The 11,718-nt window shown below is 46.7% G+C and overlaps 1 protein-coding gene across 1 annotated transcript; it reads right to left on the bottom strand.

Moving 5' to 3' along the window:
• Nucleotides 2,406-9,839, bottom strand: SAYSD1 (SAYSVFN motif domain containing 1). Its single transcript, XM_018039283.1, has 2 exons — nucleotides 8,982-9,839; nucleotides 2,406-3,129 (listed from the first exon to the last, which is right to left on the bottom strand). Exons 1-2 carry the CDS (start codon nucleotides 9,186-9,188, stop codon nucleotides 2,755-2,757), a joined length of 582 nt encoding a protein of 193 aa, XP_017894772.1. The 5' UTR covers nucleotides 9,189-9,839; the 3' UTR covers nucleotides 2,406-2,754.

Below are 11,718 nucleotides of genomic sequence, written 5' to 3'. Positions count from 1 at the left end.
GAAAACTTTAAGAAAATGATCAAAGAAATCAAAGATAACACAAACAGATGGACAGATACACTGTTTCTGGACTGGAAGAGTCAATATTGTCAAAAATGATATTACTATCCAAAGTAATCTACAGACTCAGTGCAATCCCTATCAAATTACCAATAGCATTTTTCACAGAGGATTAACCTCCAGAATATGCAAACAGCTCATACAGCTCAATTGAAAAAACAAAAAAACTCAAACAAAAAAGGGGCAGAAGATCTAAAAAGACATTTCTCCAAAGAAGATATACAGATGGCCAAATGACACATGAAAAGATGTTCAACACTGCTCATTATTAGAGAAATGCAAATCAAAACTACAATGAGGTATCACCTCACACTAGTCAGAGTGGCCATCAACAAAAAGTCTACAAATAATAAATGTTGGAGAAGTTGTAGAGAAATGGGAACCCTCTTACAATGTTGGGGGAAATGTAAACTGGTACCGCCACTACAGAGAAGAATACGGAGATTCCTTAAAAAACTAGAAATACAGTTACCATGTGATCCTGCAACCCCACTCCTAAGCATATATCCAGGGGAAATCACAATTTGGAAAGATCCATGGGCACCAATGTTCATTGCAGCACTATTTCCAATAGCCAAGACAAGGGAGCAACCTAAATGTCCATTGACAGGTGAATAGATAAAGAAGATGTAATATAAACAGAAAATGGAATATTACTCAGCCATAAAAAAGAAAAAATAATGCCATTTGCAGCAACATGGATGGACCTAGAGATTATCACACTAAGTGAAATGAGTCAGAGAGAGACAAATATCATATGATATCACTTATATGTGGAGTCTGAAAAACAATACAAATAAACTTATTTACAAAACAGAAACAGACTCATAGGCATAGGAAACAAATTTATGGTTAAAAGGGGAAAGTTGGGGGGGAGGTAAAAAGTAGGAATTTTGGATTAGCAGATACATACTACTACACATAAAACAGATAATAAATAAGGACCTACTGTACAGAGCAGAGAATTATACTCCATATTTTGTAGTAACCTATATGGGAAAGGAATCTGAAAGACTATATATATAGGCTTCCCAGGTGGTACTAGTGATAAAAAGAACCTGCCTGCCAATGCAGGAGACGTAAGAGAGGCAGGTTAAATCCCTAGGTCAGGAAGATTCCCTGAAGGAGGGTATGGCAACCCACTCCAGTATTCTTGCCTGGAGAATCCTATGGACAGAGGAGCCTGGTGGGTGACAGTCCATAGAGTTGCGGAGTCAGACAAGAATGAAGTGACCTAGAATGCATGCATGCACATATATATGTAATTGAATCACTCTGCTGTACAACTGAAACTATTAATAAGTGTAAATCAAATGTGTCAATTACAAATTAATTATAGTAAGTCTCCTGCATACGGACCTTCAAGTTGTGAACTTTCAAAGATGTGAGTGTGTGTTTGCAAGTTCAGTCTCATAAGTCACTTCACGTATCTGGCGTATATTGCCATGTGTGTCCATCCTCTATAAGTGGTTGTGCTTCTGTGTACTTTTCTGTACAGTATTGTATAGGCACAGTAGTATAGTTTCTTTATTTCAAGCTATATCTGCAAGAGGACAACTGCATTGAACTCGTTGCTATGCAACATGAAGAATTTACTAGGGAAGACCTGAAGGAGCTGGAGGCCCAGAGAAAACACAAAGAGAGACAAGAGGAAGAAGTAACTGAAGCACTGAAGAGCTTCGTGATGCAGGAAATAGTAAAGGGGTTTTCTTTGAGAGCCCCTGTTAGGTTTCTGAGGCACTGGACCTGAATGTAGAATAGTTCACAAAGTTTGCAGCAGCCGTTCAGAATGCAACCCAGTGCTACCATGTCATTATGGCAAGAAGAACAGAACTCAGACACCACTAAGACTGTGTTTTCAAGAGGACAGGTGGAACTGAATCCAGCAGAGCCAGAACCTGTGACGTCAACGTCAGGCGTGAGTGACATTGCAGCTTGCCCTCCATCTCCTATCGCTGATGATCCCTCAGCTCTGCCGTCTCCCACTTCTCTCTCCTCCAGTCAGTGACGCTTCTTGCCCATTCACTTGATGCCAGCCCCTGTATGCCAGCTGTTGTGCCATACTACTGTACTTTTCAAGTACTTTCTCACTGTACTTATTGTACTTTTTCTTACTGTACCGTAAGATTTAAAATGTTTTACTTTTTATGTATTATTTGTGGGAAAAGTATTATAAACCTATTAAAGTACAGTACTATATAGTCAATTGGGTTAGTTGGTACCTAGGCTAACTGTGTTGGACTTGGAACAAACTGGACTTACAAATGCACTCTTGGAACAGAAGTCATGTATGTATGCAAGGGACTTACTGTAACTAATTCTAAAAAAAAGACTTAAAGAGAATATTTACTTTTAACACATAGCTCTGATGTACCAAACTATTACTTCAAACAGCTCAATATTTTCAACAGTTATCTCCCCAAAGCCCTCCTAGTGTTCTAAGAATCACTTCTCTCAAATAAAGAGACAAACAGGTCTCCTGTCTTGAGTGTGTAATTTTTATAAATTGCATCAGACCCACAGTGAGTGTCTTTCCAGGAGTTTCACCAAAATGAAAAAGAAGTTCTGAGATAAAACTGTAGCAGGAGGTCAGGTGAAGTGTGGAATTGTGGGGTCACAGACCTGACCCGCAAGCTGTTCTCAGTCAAAGCCAGGGGGTGCGAGGGCTCTGGGGGGCCCACCACTGGTCTGGTCCTATCTCCGCGGCAGAGGCCTCAGGTGCAGCTCGCGCTCCAGCTGCTCGGCGGTCAGGCTTCCCTGGATTGCCTCGCAGCCCGGGTTGAACACGGAGTAGGCACTTTTCTCTCCCTGCGTCTTCTCCTCGGGGCCTCGCATCCCCACATACATCCAGTAGAACAGGGACAGGACAAAATAGGCCAGGCCAAATTCCAGTTCCACAAACAGGCCCAGCAGGACCAACCAGAGGAGCACCTTCAACAAGGTGATGCTGGTGAGGAGAGACCGGTCCCGCGGGGTCAGAGGCTGAGGCGGCGGGGGCCGTGGCGGTGGTGTGGCTTCGGCTGGACTCGGTGGTGGCTGTGACTCGAGGCCCCCAGGCCCAGCTGCTCCCTAGGACACACAAACAAACCAAAGAAAGAATGACGGGCAGTGTGGCCGAGAGGATCAAAACCCATCTGGAGAGGCAGCTGTCCTTGCGTGGGAAGGCTTCCCCCTCATTGGTGTCTGTTTTTCCTGCCCTGCTCTCTAAGACAACTATCTCCCAAGAGCTCTCATGCATCCTGCTCTGAATCAAAACTGATCAGTGAAATGTGACTTGATGAAAACCTTACAGCGTTCAGGTGGATTCCCATCTGAGGCAGACATTTCATCAGATTAGTCTGCTGCTAACAGGAGCTAATGTAGCCCCTCCAGTAACTCCTTGTAACTGATAAGGCAGCAGCCGGGCACACGCTTCACACACAGAATCAATATATGTTTGTTGACTGGATTAGATGAGCTAAAATGTTGTTGAGTGGCATGATTCTAAAATGAGGACTATCCTACACGTTTAAAAAAAAAAGCCACAACCTTTCCATCCCGTGACCATCGTATACGGCCCCAGGGTTTCCTAACTGGACTCCCCTCCTCCTAACCCTTCTCTCCCCACACCAAACCATTTACAGCTGCTAAATAAATCTGCCACAACATCCATCAACCTTCTGCTCACAAACCTTTGACACATTTTTAATGCCTACCAGTTAAATTTTAAACTCCTTGGGCTGGAATCCAAGGCCTTGCATTCTCTCAAAAGACAGAAGTGCCAGAACACAGGCCCCTGTGCTGGCTGTAATGGGAGACAGAGGTATTTAAGGAGCTTTTTCGAGCTTGGTCTCCAGTCCAATATTTTCTAAGCTTTTTTGGGTATGACCCACAATAAAAAATACATTTTGTACTGCAAACCCCTCTCCCCCCAAAAAATATATATGGTGTATATATATGTGTGTGTATCAGGAAAAAAGTCTTCACATATCAACACTTTGATTACATATGAAGCTTTGGTTTTCTATTCTATTTTTAAAATTCCATTTAGTTAATTTAGGATAAGACCTTAAAAATTTTTTTCACTACCCACGAATGAGTCATGATTTGCAGTTTGTAAAATAATGTTGTAAAAAGTTTCCTGAACAACATGATCCACAATCTATTGCTCTAGAAATGAATCCTCTGGTCTTACAACCCAAAGACATTGCCCATCTGTGGCCGGGAATATTCCTCTCCATTTCTCAGGAACTTGCTCTCTCCAGGCAAGCATGGCTGGTGAACTATGTATACCCTGACCTCTGGGGCCATCAAGCAGGGTGCCCCTCTGCCTCCCAGAGCTCTAATTGCCTCTTTCTCACTGAGTACCAAACTGTTTGTCATTCAAGCGTCTCTCTTTTAATACAGATCACATGTGTCCCTAGGTGTTGCATGAGGTCACCACACTGTTGCTGATTATCTTTTGGTGTCTCCAGAGCCAAACAGCACTGCACACATAAGTTTTCTGTACAGAGCAGACTTAGTTCATTTATTCAGTTATATCCCGTATTCTTCACGTGGCAACTTAAAAGGTACCAAAACCGTTATCTGATCTCCAAAAAGTATATAGGTCATCTGATTCATGTTGCTTTAGCAATTCTATATTGTTACACCTTTGGTTGTTGTTGTTGTTGTTTTTAGTATCAACCCTGGGTTGGAAAGATCCCCTGGAGGAGAAAATGGCAACCCACTCCAGTGTTCTTGCCTGGAGAATCTCATGGACAGAGGTGCCTGGAGGGCTACAATCTGTAGGGTCGCAAAAAGTCAGACGCGACTGAAGTGACTTAGCATGCGTTGCAATTATTACCTTTCCAATTAGATTGGAAAGTTCTTTGACATATAATCAGCTACACTCCCCACCCCCTCTACATACATTTATTAAATAAATAAATGTCACTTTCAGATTCAACCAGTGTGCACAATAGGGAAATCACTGATGGTCTTAGCAGGGAACGCATACAATCCAATTAGTATTTAAGACTACTCTGGATGTCAGGCAGAGAATGAGCTGCAAGAGAAGAACAAAGCAAATTGTTAATAGCTCATGCAGGAGGCCCAATAAGAGAGGACTAGGCAGAGATGAGGCTGGTGACAAGGAGATCAGAGAGAAATGATGGACTGATGGATACAGAACGCGTCTTGAATGCGCACAACTTGAAATTCCCAGTAAACTGGATTTATTGTATTATTAAAGGAACACTAATAAGAATAATGCTATGGCCACCATTTACTGAGTAACTTCCTGTGACCCAGGAGGCAGGTCTTCTTAGTCCCAATTTACTGATAAGGAGACACTGATAAGGAGATGTAAGGAACTCCCCTAAAGTCACATGGCTGGTGATGGGCAGAGATGAGGTTGGTCCAGGATCCTAGGATGATCTCCCTTTAAAGCCCTTTTTACTTAACTAGGGGCCTTCATGGGAGATGCTAAGGGGAAGGATTAGAGAGCTAGAAGGAGATGAGGTAGGGGTAGGGGTGTTAAACTGGCAAAGGGAGCAAACAAAGGAGAGCGGGGCTCCAGAGATGCCTCCAACCAGGGCGCCTCCTACTCTAAAAGCTGTGTGTGAAAGGGTTGGTGGCCACCACAGGCACCACAGCGTATATGGCGCAGTTTAGGGGAGGGACTCCCACTCCCAGAATACCAAAGTGCTTCCCACCGCAGAGCCTTTGCACTTGCGGTTCCCTCTGAGAGGAAAGCCCTCTCCCCTCACACCACCTGGCTGGCTCCCTCTTCCACAAACCTCAGCAAAAATGTCACCATGTGGGCCCTTGTCCTTGTCCCAGGTTTCTCAAGAGTGGCTCCTTCTTAAGAAAAATGATGAGGTCACTTCCTCTATGAGGTCCTCCCTGCCCACCCAATTTAAAGTGACACTCTGCATCCCTCACCCCTGATTCACTATCACAGCATGCTGGATTTTCCTCCCTTCTGTAGCATTCATCATTCTTTTCTTTCAACTCAAAAGCAAGTTCTGTGAGAACAGGGCCTTGTCTTTATTGCACGGTCTCCTGGGACTCAGGACAGTAGCTGAAACGTAGTGGGCACGTGACTGAGTGAATGAATGCTGGTGGGAAAAAGGGAGAACTTAAGAGATGACTCCTGGATCTGAAGGGGTGATGCAAAGCCTGTGCCTGGCTGCTGCTGCTGCTGCTGCTGCTGCTGCTGCTGCTGCTGTTGCTAAGTCGCTTCAGCCATGTCTGATTCTGTGCGACCCCATAGATGGCAGCCCACCAGGCTCCCCTGTTCCTCGGATTCTCCAGGCAAGAACACTGAAGTGGGTTGCCATTTCCTTCTCCAATATGAAAGCGAAAGTGAAAGTGAAAGTGAAGCCATATCCGTCTCTTTGAGACCCTATGGACTGCAACCTACCAGGCTCCTCCGTCCATGGGATTTCCTAGGCAAGAGTACTGGAGTGGGGTGCCATCCCCTTCTCCGTGCCTGGCTAGGTCATGCCAAAGTAAGAGGGCATTTGAACAATGGGCCAGCTTGAGCCAAGGCCTGGAGGGGAGGAGTTGCAGGATGAGTGTGGTCAATAGACCCTGGGGCTAGATGGTGCACTGGGGGCCTGGGGAGGGAGACGGGGGTGGGGTGGGGGCTTGGCAGGATTTAAAAAAAAAAAATTACAGGCATTTTTGTCCCACTGTGGTAGAAGCTTGATGCAGAAAGAAATATTTAATTTGGGGGAAATGCTTTTCCCCCAAGCTAAATTCGAGAGTGAGGGAAGGAGGAGGTGGACGCCTCCGTATCAATGGCCAGCAAAAAGTAGCAATTACAAATAGAAGGATAAAGAAATCTCAGACAAGCCACTATGTGCCACCAAAATTATTAGGTAAAGATAGATCAGAAATTGGCAGGGGTGGGGAGCAATACAGTGATAATTTCACACCAGAGCAAACTCAGGAATTATACTGAGTAAATGAAAATGAGTTTTAGACAAAGTCTCTTATGAAAAACAGAGTAACTGATAAGAAGCATAGGAGGTACAGCATTGCCTCTCATCCCTTTGTCAGGCCATCAGCTTGGGGGTTTTTAATAATGGAAATTTTCTCCAAGCTCAGCTCCTCTAGATTCAACTCAGTGATCTCATATTCCTTTGGAAATGAGACATAGTCAAAAACTCATTGTGTAGGCTAGATGTTTTGTAACTGTGGGGAGGAAAAGGGGTAGAGGAAATGGATTCTAAAATCCTAAGCAATTGTGCTCTGTGAGTTCTAACCCACAATAAAGTCATCCTGAGACAAACTGTATGCAAGGAAATGGATTGTTTGAACCCTGCACACTCTTTCTGCAAGTCAGTAGGAACCCTGTGTGTCATGGAGAATAATATCTAATTCAAACTAAGTAATAATTCTTGATTACAAAAAAGAAATTCCATATAACCAGATGTGGTGCAATGATAGATGAACTTAAGAAGTTTTAAGAGGAGTAAGGCACATTTTACCTTCCAAAAGCAATTTCTGGCACTTATTGTGCTTGCTAAGTCACTTCAGTCGTGTCCGACTCTGTGTGACCTCATAGACGGCAGCCCACCAGGCTCCCCCATCCCTGGGATTCTCCAGGTAAGAAAACTGGAGTGGGATGCCATTTCCTTCTCCAATGCATGAAAGTGAAAAGTGAAAGGGAAGTCGCTCAGTCGTGTCTGACTCTTCGAGACCCCATGGACCGCAGCCTACCAGGCTCCTCTGTCCATGGGATTTTCCAGGCAAGAGTACTGGAGTGGGGTGCCATCGCCTTCTCCGTTATTGCACTTAGGAGGTAAAATGACCACCTCACAGATTTTCCCTTGATGTTTTGTCCTGTGTTCCCACATGCATGCTCCAATCTCACACTCAAGTCACCTTGCCACGTTACTCATGAGTGAAAACCAAGATACAGAGAGAGGAATGAGAGATTACCAAAAGCTAATAAGGCTTCCCTGGTGGCTCAGACAGTAAAGAATCTACCTGCAATGCAGGAGACCTGTGTGGGATCCCTGGGTCAGGAAGATCATCTGAAGAAGGTAATGGCTACCCACTCCGGTATTCTTGCATGGAGAATCCCATCAACAGAGGAGACTGACAGGCTACAGCCCATGGGAACGCAAGGAGCTGGGCACGACTGAACGACTAACACACACAATAGGTTGTAAAAGCTATCATAGTAATCTATTGTTTTCGCCTTAAACATTAATTGTTAAACTTGAATAGGCTTGGCTACTTCAACAGTGATACACAACACATGCCACCATAGGCAGTCAGCACACTTTTGCGAGTTCTGTGTTCAAACACCATTTCTAAAGCGCAGGCTATTTGGGCGACTGGCCGCAAGTGGCCCAGATGCGAAATCAAATCAAGCTTTAATTACTGCCACTTCTCATCAGCACCCAATTAGACCTTTCCCCCTCCATTAGCAGAGGGCTGTGGCCCCCTACGGTTGCGGAGCCGTTTCCCAAAGCCACTGAGGGCACAACGATCACTCAACTCGCTGTGAATAACGCAAGGGCAGAGGTGATTTCTTCTGGGACCCTAGACCCTCAACTTCCCGCCTGGAGTCGAAGCTGAGTGGGTCCCTGGCTATAAAGAAAATGTCAAGGTCACTCTTCAGGGCAGAACAGGAGGGGGCAGGAGACGCGAGGCCCCGCCGCCGAGCCGGCCGGAGGCGCCAGCAGCCCCTCTCAGCTAGCGAAAAGTGTGTTAGTCCCTCAATCGTGTCTGACTCTTTGTGACCCCATAGACTGTCCTCCGCTGTCCACCGGCTTCTCCAGCCCCGGGGGGCGTGGCCTGGGCCGGGCCGTTCCACGACGTGGGGGCGGCGCCTGCAGGCCACCACGTGGTGCCGGGGCGGAGCCTCGGCCGAGTCGCCTCCACAAGCCACGTCGGCGTTTCAGAAGCCAGGTGCCTTAGGGGTAAGGCCTCCCTCCTCTCACCTGAGCGAAGCTGGGCTGGGCCTGGGCACTCGGTGGCCTCGGTTTCCACGCCAGAAACCGTTTTAGCCAGCCTGAGGGTGCTTTTGGAGTCGTAGCTGCTTCTGCCTTCTCTCCCGAGGTTTGTGTACTCTGGCTCGAAGTGCTGGGTTCAGCCACCAGCCCGGCTCGCTTCCGGGCCGCCCGGAACTCAGCTAACCGCTGCTCCATGGCGCGCCCCCCCTTCTTCGCGCTCCCAAAAAGCGCGCGCGCGCGCGCGCGCCCGTCCGCCGCTCGCCCGCGGGGAACCAGGCCCGACTTTGCGGGGTTCCGGGCTGCAGTGCGCCTGCGTGGCGGCGCTCTCTGCTGCGCGTGCGCGCTAGCGCAACGCTGTTGTGTGACGTTCAGTGGGCAGTTCACAGCTAATTATTCACTCTAAACGTGTAAGAGCAGTGTTCACGTCCTCGAGCTACGTGGTTAAGAACCTAAACATAAAGGTTGTCTCATTGTTTCCAGCTTTTGCCCTAGGCTAAGCCCCGCAATGCTCTCTCACGTCAGGGATCAGCTCCCTAACAGGTGGAGCATCTCCACAGGTTAGCACCAGATTGAGAAGGTGGTCCCGTGGCATTGAAAAAGGCCCGTGACCTGTGGGACTTTTCGTGTCAGAAGGAAGGCAGGATACAGCCTGCGCTTTTCCTTTTCAGCGGTTTGCCAGTCTTAGCAAAGGGCAAAGGGCTGGCACTCCTCCCTGGCAGGCAGGTTGTACAGACTTCGCCCAATCACTACTCACCCAAAAGGTCACAGTTCCGGTCAGGGACGGTTTAGAATTTTAAAGCTCTAAGCATCTAGCAGAGACATTACTTTGCCGACTAAGGTCCGTCTAGTCAAGGCTATGGTTTTTCCAGTAGTCATGTATGGATGTGAGAGTTGGACTGTGAAGAAGGCTGAGCCTCGAAGAATTGATGCTTTTGAACTGTGGTGTTGGAGAAGACTCTTGAGAGTCCCTTGGACTGCAAGGAGATCCAACCAGTCCATTCTGAAGGAGATCAGCCCTGGGATTTCTTTGGAAGGAATGATGCTAAAGCTGAAACTCCAGTACTTTGGCCACCTCATGGGAAGAGTTGACTCATTGGAAAAGACTTTGATGTTGGGAGGGATTGGGGTCAGGAGGAGAAGGGGATGACAGAGGATGAGATGGCTGGATGGCATCACTGACTCGATGGACATGAATCTGAGTGAACTCCGGGAGTTGGTGATGGACAGGGAGGCCTGGCGTGCTGCGATTTATGGGGTCACAAAGAGTCGGACACAACTGAGCAACTGAACTGAACTGAAGCATCTAGCTTTGGTGCTTTTGAACTGTGGTGTTGGAGAAGACTTGAGAGTCCCTTGGACTGCAAGGAGAGCCAACCAGTTCATCCTAAATGAAAGCACTCCTGAATGTTCATTGGAAGGACTGATGCTGAAGCTGAAACTCCAATACTTTGGCCACCTGACTCATTGGAAAAGACCCTGATGCTGGGAAAGATTGAAGGTGGGAGGAGAAGGGGAAGACAGGAGGAGAGAGTTGGATGGCATCATTGACTCAATGGACATGAGTTTGAGTAAACTCCGGGTGTTGGCAGTGGACAGGGAGGCCCAGCGTGCTGCAGCCCATGGGGTCACAAAGAGTTGGATACAGCGAGTGACTGAACTGAATTGAAGCATCTAGCTAAGTGACACTCACATAATTGAGAACTCAAATATTTTGGGGGTCTTGTTAAGTGTGAGTCAAAGAACTAGATGAATGAGAATTGGAGTCTTTCATTCTCTTAGCAAATGTTTATCAAGAACCCTCTATATGTCAAGGGCTCCCATGATAGCTCAGTTGGTAAAGAATCCACCTGCAATGCAGGAGATCCTGGTTCAATTCCTAGGTCAGAAAGATGCCATGGAGAAAGGATAGGCTGCCCACTCCAGTATTCTTTGGCTTCCCTGGTGGCTCAGCTGGTAAAGAATCTGCCTACAATGTGGAAGACCTGGGTTCGATCCCAGGGTTAGGAAGATCCCCTGGAGAAGGGAAAGGTTACCCACTCCAGTATCCCGGCCTGGAGAATTCCATGGACTATATAGTTCATGGGGTTGCAGAGGGGGAACTCGACTGAACGACTTCACTTTCACTTTCAGGTACTGATCATGGGCTTCCCAGGTGGCGCAGTGGTAAAGACTCTGCCCGCAATGCAGGAGACTCAAGTTTGACCTCTGGGTCAGGAAGATATCCTGGAGAAGGAAATGGCAACCCACTCCAGTATTCCTGCCTGGGAAATCTGGACAGAGGAGCCTGGCAAGGTATAGTCCATATGGTCACAAAAAGGTCAGACACAACTTAGCAACTAAACAACAACAGGTACTGGTTACTGCTGTGAAGAAAAGTAAAGTAAGAAATAGGGATGGTGGGGCTGTTTTGAGCCAGTGACCAGGGAAAGCTTCTCTGAGGAGCTGCCATTTAAAAGCAGAGACCTAAATGAAGTGAGTGGTGGAGGCATGTAGATACCTGGAGATGAGCATTTCTATTAGAGGAAACAGCAAGTACAAAAGTCCTGAGAGCTCAAGTACTTTGTCTGACCTGCTCACAGATCATCAATGGTCGGTTGATATAAGGCCTTACAGGCCATAGTCGAAACTTTACCCTGTGTTCTGAGTGTGATGGTAAGTGACAGGAGGATTTTGAGTACAAGATGACATGATCTGAAATATTTTTAAAAGGTCACACTTGCTGCTG

This window comes from Capra hircus, chromosome 23 (genome assembly GCF_001704415.2).
Source record: "Capra hircus breed San Clemente chromosome 23, ASM170441v1, whole genome shotgun sequence".
In the NCBI taxonomy this organism is placed as follows: Eukaryota; Metazoa; Chordata; class Mammalia; order Artiodactyla; family Bovidae; genus Capra; species Capra hircus.
Note: the sequence above shows the minus strand (reverse complement) of the source record. Positions and strands in the feature narration are given on the sequence as shown.

Bases quoted from the DNA above. Each gene is read 5' to 3' on its own strand.
- SAYSD1 (XM_018039283.1), bottom strand. From the start codon at position 9,188: ATGGAGCAGCGGTTAGCTGAGTTCCGGGCGGCCCGGAAGCGAGCCGGG. The intron at 3,130-8,981 runs GTGAGAGGAGGG...TGTGTGTCCTAG, and splicing joins CCCAGCCCAGCTTCGCTCAG to GGAGCAGCTGGGCCTGGGGG.